At 38.2% G+C, this 18906-nt stretch overlaps 1 protein-coding gene across 7 annotated transcripts in view; it reads left to right on the top strand.

Moving 5' to 3' along the window:
- The window catches only part of KIF16B (kinesin family member 16B), a 401835-nt gene that overhangs the window by 323415 nt on the left and 59514 nt on the right, over window positions 1-18906 (top strand). For 6 of the 7 annotated variants that reach the window (XM_069075448.1, XM_069075446.1, XM_069075444.1 and 3 more), the window contains one exon: window positions 13846-13929. In XM_069075448.1, coding sequence (XP_068931549.1) covers window positions 13846-13929 — 84 coding nt within the window. Of the gene's footprint in view, window positions 1-13845; window positions 13930-15125; window positions 15205-18906 lie in introns of all 7 variants that reach the window. The other variant, XM_069075451.1, reaches the window with a different exon arrangement.

Below are 18906 nucleotides of genomic sequence, written 5' to 3'. Positions count from 1 at the left end.
TAAGTTTTTGGGTTTTTTTTTTGGGGGGGGGGTTATAGATTTTAAAATACAGAGGTAAAAGAACTTAAAAAGAATTTCCTAAGAACAAGTACTCTGACACCATCAAATCTGTCTGTCAGTTTGTGTGGGTGGTTATTTAGTATTTACTACTATGTACCAGGCACTGTGCTAATCCCTGTGATACAAAGAAAGGTAAAAGACAGTCCTTGTCCTCAGGGAACTCAAAATCTAATGGGAGAGACAATATGCAAAAAACTATGTACAAATGAGCTAGATACAGGGTAAATAGAAAATAATTAACAGAGGAAAGGCACTAGAATTAAGAGGGACTTAATTACCTTGGAAAGGTACTGTAGCAGCAAGCATCCCAAGCGTCCTCAAGGTTTGCTGCCACCACAGGTTCTTGGATCTACTTTGTTAAAGGAAAGCAACTCAAAATGGGTTAACAAGCTTACTTTAATCAGTCAAACATATATCGTTTACCTAGTTCAGGGGAAAAAGGTCAGCACCCCGAACTTCAGAATACACAGACAGAATTATCAAGACAGAAACAGATCAAGTAGACAGCTTTCCAAACTGTCCAAGCATTACATCCATACCAAATCAACATCTGGCTTTCAACATCTGGGTTTTTCAAAGGGGGGGGGGGCGCTCAGGACTACAGCTTCCCAGAGTCCATATCAAATCACAGAACACTTCTCAAAGTGAGCCCCCAAAAACAAAACTACACATCAGGGCTTATATAGCCTTCTCTTGGCTCAGAGAATGTAACAACCTTTTGGACCCACTGGCCAATCAAAAAGTATCAACAGAAAAACAAGCCTCCCACCCCAGGCTCCAGGTGCACTTTAGGCTAGGGGCAGGGAAGATCTTTAAATTTGCATTTCCATTACAGGTACCTTCCTCTAGAAGTTGTAATTTTAGCTAGGACTAGAAGAAAGCAAGGAACACCAGGAGACAAAGATGAGGAAGGAAAGCATTCCAGATATGGGGCACAGCCAATAAAAATGCCTGGAATAGTGATGCAGTATCTTGTTCCAGCAGTAGCAAGAAGACCAATATCACTGGATTGTAGAGCAACTGGATGTGGGGTTGGGGGGGGGTGCTAATAGAAGACTAGAATGGAGGGGAGTGGGACCCTAGGTTATAAAGACCTTTGAACACCAGAATGTTTTATATTTGACCCTGGAGTTAATAGGGAACCATTAGAGTTTATTGAGGAGGAGGGTAACATGGTTGGATCTGTGCTTTAGGAAAATAATTTTGACAGCTGAATAGAAATAGGGAGCCACTGGAGTTTATTGATGAGGAGGGAGCTGAGTGGAGGGTGGACTGGAATGGTGAGATACTAATGGCAGGCAAACCAGCCAGCAGGCAATTGCAATAATCCAGACTTACACCACAGTGACTGCAGTATCAAAGGATACTGGGGCAGCTAGATGCTCTAGTAGATAGAGCACTGGGCTTGGAGTCAGGAAGAACTGAATTCAAATACAGCTTCAGGCAGTTGTTAGCTGTGTGACTCTGAGCAAGTGACTCAGTTTCTTCATCCCTAAAGTGTATGTTTGTGGATATGTTGGGGGTGGGAGGAATAATGATAGCACCCATCTCCAAGGTTGTTGTGACGATCAAATGAGATAGTAATTACAAAGCACTTAAAGTAGTGCCTGGCATAATATAGATGTTAGATAGTATCATTATTATTAGAGGAAAGGAGGCATATTGGAGAGATGTTTCAAAGATAAAATAGATGGGCCTTGGCAACAGATTGGACATGACAGGAGGGAACAATAGTAAAGAATTGGGAATTACACCTAGGTTGGAAGCCGGGGGGACAGGGAAAATGGTGGTACCCTGGACAATAATGGGGAAGTTTGAATGGGGAAAGGATGTGGAGGGGAAAATATGTGGAATTTAAGATGTTTGCAAGCCATCCTGTTTGATATATCTTATAGACAATTGGAGATAGAAGACTGGGAGTCAGCAGATGGGTTGGGGCTGGGTAAGTAGATTTGAGAATCATCAGTTTAGAGGTGATAATCGAATCCGTGGAAATTGATGAGATCACTAAGGGAAATAGTGTGGAGGGAGAAAAGAAGAGGAATCAGGTTAGAGCCCTGTGGGCCACCCATGTTAGGCGTAACCTGGATGAGGATCCTGCATTGGAGACTGAGAAGGAGAGTTCACGTAGGTCAGAGGAGAGCCAAGAGAGACTGATATCTGTAAAACCTGGAGAGAAAAGAGAGTCAAAGAAAAGAGGGTGACCAACTGTGTCAAAAGCTGCATAGATGTGGCACATAAAATAAACTTAATCCTAACCTGGGACATTCTGCTGATAGCTTCTGTCTTCTGCCTGACTAGAAGTGGTGACTCACCCATAGCTTTTAACTATGCTTTAAAAGAATTGTATTTCTCCCTGTTAGGGAGAAGCTTATACCCAGATAGCCAAAGGAAGCTAGCAAAATTCCCTACACTAAGATTGAATATGTTCTTTCAGTTGCCTATGTGTGGTGCTGATATAAAGTCCAAGGTCTCAGACAACTATTTGACTTAGTGTTGGGAATTTGCTTGTACCCTCAGTACCTCGCTAATTATGAGCCTGTATCACCAAATGTTTTCCAGGGACTGTTCACAAAATACTCTACATGAGCTTTATGGCTACTGGAGTAAAGAGGGGAGACTCCTCTGATTTTTTTTTAAAGCAATTGGGGTTAAGTAACTTGCTCAAGGTTACATGGCCAGTTATTTCTGGATGTGGTGCTAAGTATCTGAGCCAAGATTCAATCCTCCAGGTCATCCCAACACTGGGGCCGGTGCTCTTACTCACTGTGCTACCTGGCCACCCCCCCCCCCCCATCATTTTCTTTTATTGATCTAGAAATGAAGTTAGCATATGAACAAAAGCTAAGTGAGGATGCCAGTACTTTATCCTCTACTTTCCTAGCCCTAATTCTTATCTTTATGTAGCAGCAAGCACCCCAGCGTCCCCAGGGTGGCTGCCAACACAGGTTCTTAGATCTGCTTTGTTAAAGGAAAGCAACTCACAATGGGTTAACAAGCTTACTTTAATCAGTCAAATATGTATCGTTTACCTAGTTCAGAGGAAAAAGGTCAGCACCCCAAACTTCAGAGTATACAGACAGAATTATCAAGACAGAGAAACAGATCAAGTAGACAGGTTTCCAAACTGTCCAAGCATTACATCCATACCAAATCAACATCTGGGTTTTTCAAAGCCAGGGGGCTCTCAACAACGGCTTTCCAGAATCTCATCTGATCAAATCACAGAACACTTCTCAAAGTGAGCCCCAAAACAAAGATACACATCAGGGCTTATATAGCCTGCCCCTGGCTCAGATAATGTAACAACCTTCTGGACACACTGGCCAATCAAAAAGTATCTACTGAAAAACAGGCCTCCCACCCCATCCAGGTGCACTTTAGCCTAGGGGCAGGGAAGATCTTAAAAATTTACATTCCTATTACACTTTATTACATCTGTCTGACTCCTCCTAAATCCCTAATCCTCTGTGCAGTATAGGGCCTAGCACAAAAGATGAGGTAATATTCAGTTGGTGTGGAAGTGACCCTGACTTCTCAAACTCTGTGCCATCAGATCCATACCAGGCAACTCACATCAAGTTAGCATGGTTTAGAACAAAACTATCAAAGTAGCAGTTCCCAATTAAACTATAATTGGGAAATGTTTAACAAGTTAAGTAAAAAGACAATACAATATAGAGAAAGCTAATTCGTGGTTTTCTAAGTCAGTATGAGACCATAAGGGATCCCCTTTCTTTTTTCAATTTGGCACCTCTGGTTTAGTGTGCAGACCTGGGGCACTAAGTCAAATAGTTATCTGAGACCATGGACTTTGAGACAGCACCAGGCATAGGCAATTGGAAGAATAGTTTTAATCTTAGCCTAGGGAATTCTACTAGCTTCCTTTGGCTGTCTGAGAGCATGATTCAATCCATTTGCTAATGGAACACCTTATAAAAGAAAACATGGCAAGTGAGTAAATGCTGAGGATCATGCCCTGAAAGGAGACAAGAAGGAGAATATTAGTGTTGAAAGAAATGGTATGGTGTAGGCTGGGGTCCTAGACTTGTGTTTTCAGATCTGAGTCTGGATCACTAGTGCAGACATTGATTGCATCTCACCTGGACTATTTCACGGTCCTCCTAATAGCCTTCTAACTCAAATCTCACCCTTTTCTAGTCCATCCTCCAAGCAGGTATTGGTGCTGTTCAGTGACCCCATTTGTGGTTTTCTTGGCAAAGGTACTGGAATAGTTTGCTGCTTACTTTGCCAGCTCATTTTACAGATGAGGAACCAAAGCAGATAGGGTTAAGTGAGTTGCCCAATGTCACATAGCTATCTGAAGTTATTTTTCTATAGCAAAGGGTTGACAGTGTCATTCTTCAACTCACAGAGTTTCAGTGGCTCTCTGTACCTGTCAGTTCAAACATGAACTTCTCTATTTTGCATTTAAAGCCCTTTTAACCTGACTTTAACCTGTCTTTTTCAGCCTTATTATCTATGCCCCCCTTCACATACCCTGTAGACTAGTTAAACTGGTCTTCTTGTTTTTCCTTAGATTTGACTCTGTAGAATCCCTTCTATAGATCTTTGATCAGGCTCTCTATTCCTTCACCCCTAGAATGCACTTTTCACTGCTGCCTCTTAGAACTTCTCAACTCAAGCATCTCTTCCTACATAAGGCCTTCCCTTCTTCCCCTAGCTACTAGTACCCCCTAAGCCCCCAATTACCATCTATTTAATTGGTATATACTTACATATGTACACGTCTAGGCAGCCACAGCCTCAGACTCTTACTAGTTTTGTGAACCTCTGGGCAAGAGACATAACCTCTGCCTATCTCAGTTTTCTCAACTGTAAAATGGGGATAATAATAGCACCTCCCTCCCAGAGATGTTGTCAGGACAAAATGAGATGGTATTTATAAAGTACTTAATGTAGTGCCTTAGCATATAGTAGGAGGTATATAAATACTAGATATTAATATTGTTGTTAATATTATTATTAGGGGCAGCCAGGTGGCTCAGCGAGTAAAAGCACTGGCTCCAGTGTTGGGATGACCTAGGGATTGAATCCGGGCTCAGATACTTAGCACCACACCCAGAAATAACTGGCCATGTAACCTTGAGCAAGTTACTTAACCCCAATTGCTTAAAATAAAAAAAAAATATTATTATTATTTTTGGTTTTGATACACTGTATGCTCCTTTGGGGCAGGTACTATTTCAGTTTTATTTTTCTATCCCCAGCAAGTACCACAGGGACTGGTACTTTAATAGGTGTTTAATAAATGCTTGCTGATTGATTGGTAGAACAGGTCTAAGTAGATTCAGAGAGACTCATCATTAAAATCATTCCATAGCAAGATGAATATAACAGAGTTGATTTTTTTTTTTTGGTAATAACAAAGTTGACTCAATAAGACATCAAAAGATTTCAAACTGCATCAATGAAAACAGAACTCATACTAATGAAATTACAATTTCTTGAAGTGATAAAGTATAATCAACAGAAAGAATATTAAGTAGGATTCATATATAACAGGAAAAACCAAAAGAAATTTTAGGGCTTTCCCTTTCTCCAGAAGGATTACAGATAATTTTAAAATTCTCTGCCTTGCTCAAAATGACTTTTTTGGCCTTTTTGATTATGTGGACTGCTCATATTATAGATTTATTTTAAGTTAGAAACTTGATGCTAAAAAATCCAAAGTAGAAAACTCAAAGCTCAAACCAGAAATATATAAGAACTTGACAAAGGAAAAGATATTCTCTGTGGACATTGGCAGGAACTAAATTAAAGTTATTCATTCTATTCTTTTAATTTATTAAAATTTATTAAAATTTATTTCATCATTCATTTTGACTATTTACTAAATTAAAGAATAAAGTACATTTTATATTGGTTTTCTCTTATACTAATGAAATACTTTGTTTTATTCCAATATCTTTCTTTCCTCTATTGTGTTCTATGTAATCAAATTGCATGATTTTGTATTATACCAAGATCACCTTAGGTCTGATGCTAAATTTTCTCTTCTCCACAGCTAACATTTTCCTCACAAATAATATCCCAATTTATTCCAGTCATATATGACCATTTACTTTTATTGTAATTGTCATTTTCCCTATAAGAATTCCAATAACCCTTGCACCATTTCCTACCATCTCAACAGGGTAAAAACCACTACCTTTTTGTTGCAAGAGAAGATGCAATTTGAAGTATTTTTTTCCCCTTGAATACTGCTGACCCACTTCTTTCTGTTTCTTTCTTTTTCTGTAACCTTTTGAAAAGCAACACGAATAAATTTCTCTGTTTATCAGTGTGGTCTCAATCCTATTTCCGTGGATTTGAGCATTGCTTCAAATGAGAGCCCCACTATTTTCTTTTAAGTCACTATATTCCTTTTTTTTTTTTTTATTAAGCAATCGGGGTTAAGTAACTTGCTCAAGGTTACACGGCCAGTTATTTCTGGGTGTGGTGCTGAGTGTCTGAGCCCGGGATTCGATATCCAGGTCGTCCCAACACTGGAGCCGGTGCTCTTACTCGCTGAGCCACCTGGCCGCCCCTGACTATATTCCTTAATAGCAATATAACCAAAAACATTGATGTGTCATTTAATATATAGTAGTAGGCTGTGCATGCTCAGAACTTTTAATTCATCTTTGAAAGATTTTAGTAGTCATTGTGTGAATTATTGATTGTCAGAGATAGAAAGAATCTTAAAGTTTATCAAGAGTGCATCTTTCCTTTTACAGATAAGAAAACTGAGACCCAATTATACTAAATCAGATTTTATAGTTGGAAGGAGACTGAGTGATTATCTAGCCCATCCTTATCATTTAATAGATGAATAAACCAAAGTAGAGGGAAATTAGTTGTTCAGTTGTGTCCAACTCTTCATGACCCCTTTGAGGTTTTCTTCACGATGATACTAGAGCACTTTATGATTTCCTTCTCTAGCAATTTTACAGATGGGCAGACTGAGACAAACAGGGTTATGTGTCTTACACAGGGTCACCCACCTAGTAAGTGTCTGAGGCCAGATTTGAACTCTGGATGAGGAGTCTTCCTGACTCCAGGCCTTGTACTCTATCTACTATGCCACCTAACTAGGGAAGTTAAGTGATTTGTTATGATCTCTCCAGTAATCTAGAGGAAGCCAAGACTAGAACCCAAATATCCCAATGTTCATTGTATATTATTGATGTACTTGTAGCCCAGTGGTGACAAACTCAAATCAAAATGGGGGCCACTGAACCGTGCATGAGGATATATGTTGGCTGCATATTGACTTAGAAAACCACATATTAACATTATCTTTGTTTTATTGTGCTTTTACTTAGTTAAATATTTTCCAGTTACATTTTATTTTGGTTCTTGTAGACTCAGGAGTGTTGTTAGATGCCTGCTGTAATGTAGTGTCTTTGACATCTCTGTGTAGCCAACTGATTTTTTGGGTCCTGGATAGACTGTAGACTGTCACAATACTATTTTTCATTACCAAATTCTCATTTTTGGGTTAGTTTTAGAGGGAAATGAAGGTGATATTTCCAATTATAATTATAAAATAAATGAGTGGTGAATAAAGGAAATTAAAATATATTCTTTTTACTTACAGTATTTCCCTATACCAGACATTGTGGGACCAGTCCTTATCCTTTGAATTATGTGTTGGGTACTATGCTTGGCTTAGAACAAAGACATAAATAAACCCATACATAGATAAGTACACACAAAATAAATGCAAGGGGTTTTTTTTGCTTTGTTTTGTTTATAAGAAGGATAGTTTTAGCAGCTGCAGGAATTTTTATACAGAAAGTGGTTCTTTAGTAAAGGAAATGACTGATTCTAAGAGGCAGAGGGGAATTAAAGTTCATTGCAAGTCTGAGGAACATCTAGCCCAAAGATCCCATCTCAAAGAAGACATGAAAATGGGAAATGCAATGTCTTATATGAGGAACCACAAGGCCAGGTTGGCTGTACTGAAAAGTGAATGATGGGGAGGAACATCTAATAATAATAATAATAATGTCAGAAAGGTAGGTTGTGAAAGGCATTAAATTACAAATAGAAGCGTCTGTACTTAATCCTAGAGTCAATATGAAGCTACTTCAGTTTGAGTTGGGAAGTAGCATAGTGTGACTTTTACTTTAGATAGCAACAATAACAACAAAAGTAGGAAATGGAAAGCAGAGAGTCTCTTAAAGGGAGACCAATTAGGAGACATACTGGTTTCTTTCAAGTGTCAACTAAATTCCACCTTCTGCAAGAAGCCTTTCCTGACCCACTTAATCTTCACCCTGAAATTACTTCCAATTTACCTATATATATATCTTATTTGCACTTAGTTTGCATATTGTCTCCCTCACTGGATTGTAAATTCCTTTAGAGTGGGAACTACTTTTGCCTTTCTCTGTATCTCAACCTCTTAACACAATGCCTATTATTGCTTTAGAAGGCTGTTACAGTAGTGCAGGATGAACAAGATTGATGGCCCATATGAGCAAGGAAAAGGAAACTGATTTAAAGATGTTACAGGTAGACTGGGCAAGACCTGTCATTTGACTATATATGAGGGAGAAGTAGAAATTGAGGTTAGGAACCTAGGTGACTGGAAAGATGGTGGTACTCTCAACAGAAATATGGAAGTTTGGAAGAAGAGGGAGTTTGGAGAATGGGGAAAAAGATGAGTTCCATTTTGGACACATTGAGTTTGAGGATGCTGGCAGTCTTGGTTGTTATGGATCTATTTTCCTAATGACTCCCAGTACTATATTTGCTAAAATATGAAGAACTCTAAGGCCAATTTTCATAACTCACAGTGCCACACCTTCAGAACATCTCTGAGAATAATTCTGCTTCCCCATGTATTTCCATCAGCAGCTATTCACTCCTGTCTTTCTCATGAGAACCCAAAACACCAAGATCACCAGAAGCAAGGGAGGATGCCAAGATAGCACACAGTTCCTTCTCTGTTTCCCACCATGGTTTCCTGTTCAGAATGCATTTAGGGAAGGGTAGCTTTAACTGTCTTCTCTATATCCTAGAGAGGCCTGGAGGCAGTGCCACATCTGGTAGGGTGTTTTAATAAATTTTGTTCCATCTACCTCCCACTGTAGAAAATTTCCTGGGCTCTAAGCCTCCACAGAGATGAAAAAAAAGCAATATAAAATCTTTAGCTATGCTGAGTATAGAATTATGCAATCTCAGAATAAAGTAATCCTTTCTGAACTTCCACCAGCAGCCTTTCACAATGAGGTCCACGTGGAGGTTTTCAGTTTCAGTTCCCTGACTTATTTGGCAGACTTCACTGCTTTAATCCTATCCAAAGTTTATCCACACCCAAAAAAAGATGGTGATGGTTATTTTTTTTTCCTTTCACAATTTGGGCCAATTTAAAGGGTATGGTTATCATTTGCTAGTAGACATTATTCACCCAAACCTAAGACTTTCTTCACTACCTTTTTTTTTTTTTGGTCTTAAAGAATATTATGTTTCAAAAAATGTTATTTAGATAGGTGAGGGGGAAGCAAGGAGTGAGTAGTGCTTTTAGTGAGAGGATCCTAATACCATGCATTAAGTTGGAAAAACCTGATCTATAACAAGTTGTATAAAAATAACTATACTTTATTAACCATCAGCTTGATGGAAGCTCAGTCTTACCTGCATTGGGTTTTTAGAAAAATGGAAATTCTTTAGTCTGCAGGGAAAAAATACCATGTGACATATGTAATAAAGTAGGTACTCTAAGCTTGTGTCCATGTGTGCTAAGTAAAGTGGAGAACAAGGATAATTAAGGGTAGATATTAAATTTTGCCTCCATTATCTGGTTACTTCTGATGAAAGTGTCTTAGTGGTTTTTGTTCCCTTTTCAAAATTTAGATAATGGCCTCAGCTCTCCATTTTACTTTAGGTGTGTGTGTAATCATGAGCTAAGTGAGAACACAGATGTTATTACACCTACAGGTAGTCAGCATCTTGAATTTATGTGGTATATCACTTTTAAGCCCCTTAAAAAGCTACCCTTATGCAATTTTCTTTATATCCTTTTGTACCATTCTGGATAGTAGCTAAGGTGCCCCATATTTTCCATATCATACCACTCCCTGTCAGTTGTTGTCTATTACAAGTTACATGCCTCATGAGTGAGATTAATTTGACTTCTGTTGCTTAGAGTCATCTACCTAACTCCACCTAGAAACTATTGCTAGGGTGGACAAACTGTCTTTTCTAGTTTACATAGTTGAGTGAGAGGAACTGCCCTCAAGTTAAAATCCCATGCCTCCAAGCAAAATTTTACAAATGACTTTAGTCCTAGAAGTACCCTGGCCACACCTTTCTCCATCTTGATCTCCATCCACCATTTTCATAAGGGATCACTTTCTCTTAGGCACATGAGGCTTTTACTTTGGTTGTCCACTTTTAAAAAAAAGTTCTCAGGATTGGATATCTGATGTAGGTTCTAGTTCCATATTAAGTGAATGACTGGGCTAATTATTTAACTTCTCTGGGCCTAAATGCATTTCCTCCTTTAGAAAATGAAGAGATTAGGCTAGATGGTTTTAAGATTTCCTCCAACTTTTAAACTTACATTGCAAAAAGTAGTATATATTTGAGACACAGATCATAATGAGCTAGGTTTATTTGATGTAGGAAAGAATACTATTGTTTAAGAAGTGATGAAGGATGTTAGGTCTCCCTCTATGTGATGTAGTTCTTCTGAAATCCTTTCAATTCACCACTTGAGTTTAGCAAGAAAACCAGTTTGTAAATTTCCCTTGACATAAAACACATCACTTCATCATCCACAGAAGAAAATGACAAAACAACCAAACTGTGAAAGAATGACTGCCAAGCATTCAGAACCAATCCCTGACTACATGGCGGGGGAGGGAGATTCATAGATAAGTAAATCTTGGCCAAATGAAAACCAAATGACTGTCAGAGAAGTATCTTTCCTCATTAAAGTGCACTAGAGATGAAAGTCTGTCATGCTAGCAGGCTCCAGAACTCCTTGGGTAAGCTGCCAAAGGAAGAAATCCTTTGACAAAGCAAAACATGTACGTATAGGCATGCTCATGCAGGTACACAGATATAAACTGTTGTGGTAATGATCAGTTTGAATAACTGAATGTAAGGGCAGGAGCCAGATTGGGGAGCAAATACAGAAAGAGCAAAGATGAGATCATATGAGATGCTGGATGTAAAATATTTTTGTAAAATCATAAGATGCATCTGTCAAAGTCATCAGCGTATTGTTTCTGAAGGCCTCATTCCTGAAATCTCTAAGCTACTGTATCCTAATGATTTCAGGATGACATGAAAAGAACATTGTATTAGGAATCATGAGGTCAGGGTTCCAGTCTATCTACTTATTATCAAAGTGTATATATGTAAAAATATAAATGGTATTTTTTTCTACTCCTTGGATCCCCATTTAAAGAAATGACTTTTTTTTTTGCACATGAACAAACTACATGTGTTCAATATTAGTACCTATAATGGTAAATTCTTATTTATAATAATATAAATATTAATATAATATTTAAATTAAAATAATAATATAAATTCTTTAATGACTCTCCTTGGGATCCTGTTTGTTAGAATTAGACATTACAGAAGAGAGGCAAATGGTGAATCTTAGTGTTTTTGCCCATGGCTTAATAGCATGGAAATAAGAATCAGGAGACCCTAGTTCTAATTTCAGCCATGCCATTCACTAGTTCTGTGGTCTTAGACAAACATCAAATAACTTAAATCTCTGTAAAATGAGAGAGTTAATCAAAATGATCTCCAAGGTCCCTTACAGCTATTGCTAGTTAGCACTTGCTGTATTAACACAAACTTAATACTAATTAGATTTTTTTCTCACAGGGTCCTTTTTTGGTGGGACTCTAATTACTTCAGTTCCAGTATTTTTAGGAAGATATCATCTCTATACAGATGATTCTCCTAATCTCTCCTGAGCTACTGTCACTTATCTCCAACATCCTTTTAGACACCTCAACATATCCAAAACAGAATTCATCTTTTGCTCTAAACTCTTCCCCCTCCCAGACTTCCCCATTACCGGTAAAGGCAGCACTATCATCCTGGAGACCTAGGCTTCCAACTTCAACTCTTCCCTCTCACTCATTCCTCATATCGAATCCATTGCCAAATCTTTGTATTTCTCCTTTCATGATCTCTCTCTCTCATATGTATGTGTGTGTGTGTGTCCCTTTCTCAAATCAACAAGTATTAAACACCTGCTGTGTAACAGGTGTTGTGCTAAGTACTTCATTCCTATAGCAGAGCCCTAGGGTAGAACCAAATGAGATATTTGTAAAAAGCATTTAGCACAGTACCTAGGACATAGTAGACACTATATAAGTGTTTATTCTCTTCTCCTTCTTTTTCCTCTTCTCTCCTAGAACCCTTTCCCCTGGTCTAACTAGTTTCTAACTAGTTTCCTTGCTTCAAATCTCTTCCTGATTCCAAGGTGATTTTTTTGTTTGTTTGCAGAGGGGAAGGTAGGGAAATTGGGGTTAAATAACTTGCCCAAGGTCACTCGGTCACTCGGCTAGTTTTGTATTGTGTCTGAGGTCAAATTTGAATTCAGGTCCTCCTGACTCCAGGGCCTGTGCTCATATTCACTGTGCTACCTAGCCGCCCCACCAAGGTGATTTTTCTAAAGCCTAGATGTGACTGTGTCATTCCCTCTGCTCAGTGAATTCTAATGTCTGCTTGTTACCTCCAGGATCAAATATAAAATCCTCTATTTGGCATTTAAAGTTCTTAAAAACTAGGGGCAGCTAGGTGGTACAATGAATAGAGCACCGGCCCAGGAGTCAGGAGGACCTGAGTTCAAATCTGGCCTCAGACACTTAACACAAAAACTAGCTATGTGACCTTGGGCAAGTCACTTAACCCCAGTTGCCCTCCAAAAAGCAAAAAAAAAAGGTTCTTAAAAACTGGTCCCATCCTACCCTTCCACTCTTCTTTCCTTCTTACTTCCTTCCATGTACTTTACAGTCTAACTGTCTTAGCCTACCTACCCAGTTTCTGGACCAAGATACTTAATCTGCCATGCCCATACCTTTGTATTGTTTTCCCCACCCAAACTCCCCCATGCCTGCAATATCTGCCTCTTAATTTCTTTGGCTTCCTTCAAGATTTAATCCAAAGCCCACCTTCTGTAGGAGGCCTCTCACAATCCTAATTGCTACCTTCCCCCTCCCAATTACCTTTGAAATAGATATACTCTGTGTATACTAGTATGTACCTAGATTTGCAGATGTTTTCCTTGAGGCCGATGATTGCTTCTTGCCTTTCTTAGAATCCTCAGACCTCAACACCATTCTTGACATATTTAAGTGCTTAATAAATGCTTGTTAACTTGACTGAACATAAACATTTGCTAAGAGCAAATTAGTACACCAAAGTAGTCATATGGAATCAAGAACACGAATATATTTTTCATATGGGAATGACTAGAAGATAGCTCCTTTTTTAAAATTGTCAGTATAATATCTAATTTGTTTCATCAATTCTTAACTGGACAAAGACTAAATTAGAAAGACCCCTAGAGACAATCTAGGCCAAGCTTCTTGTTTTCCAGGTGAGAAAACCAAGGCCTAGAGAGGTTCTTGACCAATCCCACAGAATTTAGTGATACAGTTCAAGACAAGAACTTGGGGCCCCTGATTTGGTAACCTTTTAAACTATGTTGACTCCCACTTCATAATTCAAATTAAAATATCTATTTCTACTAAAAACCTGTGAGTATGATGTTAATGTATCCTTTCTTATACATTTCAGCTTGCTACTTTAGAATTCCCCCCAAAGAAGCTCTTTGGGAATAAAGATGAGAGAGTAATTGCAGAACGCCGGAGTCATTTAGAGGTAAGAGATCAACTTTTTTCCCCCATTTTCTTTTTCATTTAGGAAATATCCAATCTGATTGACCAATAAAAATCATTCCTATCAGAGGCATTATTAATTCTTATTCCAAAGTGACAAGTGGCGTCTTCGTTTAACACAGGAGATGGCAGCAGGAGATTACAAAGTAATAAAACTGTCCTATTTATAGAATATGTCTTCATATCCCTTCTGGTTGAATGGAAAAGTTTCATCTCTTTAAAGTAGCTACATTTAGTTAAGGAAGGACTAGGAAGCAGGTTGTGAGTGAAAGCTAAATATTCATCACAGACAGATGGTGTTCAATACAGGATGAGGTTAAGAATCTTGTTGCTAAAAATTTAGAATTAATTAACTAAAAATTTACAGTATGGGATCATCATAACTATTTAAGAATAATCGGAAGTGAAAAGACAGACACCTTTTTTTTGTCCTGGGGAAGTTTTATTTGCCTTTTTAAATTACTTTGTTTCTCTCTCAAGACAGTTCTAGAAATGGAATTTTGATTTAGCAGAATTATGGTCTTTTTCTGCCACACATCCAGTAAACATTACTGACTGATCCAATTTGAATTTTGTTCTCATGATGTAATTTCTCAGTTAGCTAGAGTCTGGTATTCATGGAGCCAAAGTTATATATTTTGTATCCTAATATAGGCCACATATTTTCAAGTAAAAGAAATACTTAATTCTCTAATTGTAAATCCTGTGACCTTCCAGATGTATATGTGTAAAAGTGTATATATGGCAGGGGGAGGGGGGGGAGGTGTGCATGCATGCATACACATGTTCAGATGGATGTGTGGTGGTGAGGGAAATCAGAGAGAAGGTTTAGATAACTCAGTAAAATCCAGTACCACTGTTGGAGAAACAATTTTTAAAATCCTTTTAAAAATAGTTCTATATACAAAGGACAACATCAGGTATTATTTGAAAATGATGAAGGATATATCTCTAGATCAAAAAATTCATATTTTAAAGAAAACTCAAAAGGTAAAGTGATGGCAAATGTGATGTTTCAGGATAGCTCAGCTGTAAACTCTCACACTAATCATGTTAACTTGAGCTTTCCCTTAATATCTATATCTCTAATATGGGACCAAGCCTTATCATCACATTAATATATGTGCTTCCCTAGGAAATAGCACAAATTCCTGAGAGAATTTTTATTGTGTCCAATAGAGAGAAGAACTCCAAGGAACTACGTGGTTCTGACACTAATTTTCAGTCTGTCTGGACAAGTAACTTACCTTCTCAGGAGGTCAGTTGCCTTATCTATAAAGTGAAAAGGTCAAATTAGAGAAGAACAAAGATCCCTTCAAAACCAGAGTTCATTCAATAGCTATTTTTTGCACACTTGTTGAGGCATTATACATTGGGTGCTATGAGAGACACAGAGAAAAATAAGACAGTATTCTTACCCTGATGGAGCTCACAGTCTAGTCAGTGAAATGATACATATACATGACTAATTATAATTCATAATAAAGTGTGCTAAATGCCATTAAACTATCTGCTGTGTTATGGATATTGAAGCTCATTCAATAATGAATGGGGAATAATTGAAGCTTTTTAGTTAAGGGCATAATCTGAGCTATGCTTCAGGAAGATCATTTCCTGAGGCGGCTAGGTGGTGCAGTGCCGGCCTGGACCCGATTTCAGTTCCCGCCTCAGACACTTAACACCCACACAAAAAAACTAGCCATGTAACCTTGGGCAAGTTACTTAACCCCAACTGCCCTCCAAAAAGGCAAAAGGCAAAAAAAAAAAAAAGATCATTTCCATCAGCAAGAAGAGAGGGACTGAGGCAAGGAAACCAGTTAAAAAGTGGTCATAGTATTTTAGGAAAAAAAAGGAATGAGGTTGGTGGCAAGGAAGATAGAATGAGGGGGATGGAATCAAGAGATATTTAATATGTACACTGTAAAAACATTGGTGACTGAAAAATTATATAATTTCTGTAATGGTAAAGTCCTGGAGGAAGTAAGAATTCTATGAGATAAAGGCGATGAGGGAATGTATCCCAGGTCTGGGAGAATAGAAGGGGCATTGGACTGATGTGGGAAGAAAAGCAAAATTAGTTTGGCTGCCCCATAGAGTACAGTAGAGTACTCTATAATGAGACTGAAAAGATAGGTTGGGGCCTTGCTGTGAAAGGTTTAAAAGTTAAACATGAGTTTGTTTTTGTCTTGGGCGTGATAGGGAGCCACTAGGATTTATTGTGTTGGGATAGTAACATGGTCAAATCTGCACTTAAGGAGAATTGCTTTTGCAGCTCTTCAGAGAATGGATTAGAGTGCAGAGACATGAGGTATGGAGACTAATTCAGAGGCCATCGCAATAGTCTAGGCAATAAATGATGAGTACCAGAATTAAGGTGATATGTCCTCATACTCCTTCTGGTAGAATGGAAAGCTGTCAGCTATATCAGATACTTATCAGATGTAAGAAATGTTGTAGATGTTAAAACAGCAAGATTTGGCAACTAATAGAATATGTAGGGTGAGAGAGAATGGGAAGGAAGGAAAACACAGGTTGTGAACCTGGAAGACTGGAAGTATGATAGTGCTCTTGAGAGAAATGAGGAAATGTGGGAGAAGGCATGTAATTGTGGGGAAGGAGGATGAAAAGATTTTTTTTCTTTTTTACATGCTGAGTTTAAGATGTCTCTGGGACATCCAGTGTTATGAGACTGGAGCTTAGAGACTAGGATTGAATATATACATCTGTGAATTATCTGCATAAAGATAAAAATTAAATCTATTGAAGTGATAATTTCACTGACTGAGAGTGTAAAAAGGGACACTTAGAGGAAGGTCCAGCACAGAGCCTGAGGGTATGCGCACAGTTACAAGGGCATAAGGAAAGGAGACTGAGATGAAGCAGTCAGAGAGGAGGAGAGCCAAGAAGGCAGATCGGAAGAGTGGTCAACAGTGTCAGATACTGCAAAGGGATCAAAAAGGGTGAGGACTGAGAAAAGAACAGCTCATTTGGAAATTAAGAAATCATTGACAACTCTGAAAATTGGGCCGAGGAAAGAAGAAGTAAAGAATGATAGCTTTAAAGCATGGTGGTGTCTGGTGTCATGTTGTGTGTGTGTGGTGTTGTTCTTCTTCTTGTCTTAATATGGAGGAGATTTCTACATGTTTTTAGGCAGCAGTGACAGAGACAATAAATTTTAAAAGAATCGAGTTTAGAGAGAAGAAATGATGAAGTTGATTAAAAAAAATAAAGAATGGCAGAGATCATGAGGACATGTAGAGGGCTGACCTCATCGAGAAGGGCCACTGTATTATCAGAGACTGGAGTAAAGAAGGGAAGTGTTAGAAGTTTTGGGGGGGAAAGTAATTTTGAGATATAGAGAAGAAGGAGCTCATGGTGAATACCCTCAGTCTCCTTAGCAAAATATCAACTGGGGTCCTCAGGTATGAGGTTAAGAAGAAGAGGTGATGAGTAGGAATTTTGAGAGAGAAAAGAAGAGAGCATTGAGATCCGTGTCCAGGAGAAGCAGAATAGAGAATTAGGAAAGAGTAAAAGGATTCTCTCACTACAACTCATCTAACATTATTTTGTAATGGACCTAGATAGCTGAGTTGCATGATTTATATCAGATTTATTCAGCACCATGTGAACCAGAGGATGCAGATGATGTGAGTAATCCAGGGTTGGAATTTGGCAAGTCAGAAGCAGTGATAGGACAAGGGTGCAATAGATGCAAGTGTAGAGGACTGTAGAAATGGCCAGCTCTGTTCTGGGAATGGCAAAATAAAAATTTCAATAGAATATCCAGTGGAGAAGCCCAAGAAGTAGTTAGAAATAGGTGGTCTGGACTGGTTGGGATTAGATTTTAGACTTAGGTATCATCCATATACTTAGTAACTGATATGGAGATAATTGACTAGATAAGTAGTGATAGAGTAAGAGAATATCTAATTACTCTTGATGAGGTTGTCATTAGATCCAGTTAAACTTAAAGAATTTGCATTGATGATTGAGCCATAGTCAATTACCTGAAAAAACAAACTAACCAAAACAAAAACTACCAACAAAACAAAACCTGAGAACAGGATAGGTACAGCAGAACTGGAGAAGGGTAGATATAATCCTGACTTTCAAGTAAGGGAAGAGAATGGAATCTATAAATTAAAGACCAATGAATTTGACTGGTTCCTGACAAAATCTAGAGTGCCTTATATAAAGGATGGTTGACTAATATCTAGTGAAAAACAACATGCCAGCCCAACCTCATTTCCTTTATTGACAGGATTACTAAATTGGTAAACTAGATAAGTAAGAGGCATATAGTTTTCCCCAAGAGAGCTAGATGGCACATTGGTTAGAGTGCTAGACCTGGAGGATTCATCTTCCTAAGTTCAATTCTGGCCTTAGACCCTTATTAGTTCCGTAACTCTGTCCAAGTCACTTAACCCTGTTTGCCTCAGTTTCTGCATCTATAAAATGAGCTGGAAAAAGAAACAGCAAACCACTCTAGTTTCTTTGCCAAGAAAACCCCAAATGAGGTCACAAAGAGTCAGCCCTGACTGAAAAAAAAAATGACTTAAGCTTTTCCTAAATTCAGTAAAGCATCTAATGCCTCTCATGTAGCTCATGTGGACAAAATGGAGGGGTATGAGCTAAATTGTGACTATAATCCAGAGTTATATGGATTCAGAACTAAGTGAATGGTCAAACCCAAAAAATGGTTCAGTATCCACTTGGAAGAAACTCTCCACTGGAATACCTTGAGGAATCTGGACTTGGGCTAGTGCTATGACATTCTTATCAATGACTTTTATCATATGGCATGCTTGTCAGATTTTAATATGGAAGGCAGATAATAAATTAGGTAATAATTATGATTCAAAAACATTTTTAAATGATTTTTTATTAATGTTTTCCTTATACCAAGCCTAAATTTTACCCTTTATTTCATCCCTCCCCTTTCCCAGAGAGCCATCTCATG

This window comes from Petaurus breviceps, unplaced genomic scaffold, assembly GCF_028583685.1.
Source record: "Petaurus breviceps papuanus isolate PSGF00001 unplaced genomic scaffold, PetGlider_PUasm1.0 90919, whole genome shotgun sequence".
Classification (NCBI taxonomy): domain Eukaryota; kingdom Metazoa; phylum Chordata; class Mammalia; order Diprotodontia; family Petauridae; genus Petaurus; species Petaurus breviceps.
This window is presented reverse-complemented; position numbering and strand designations above follow the sequence as displayed.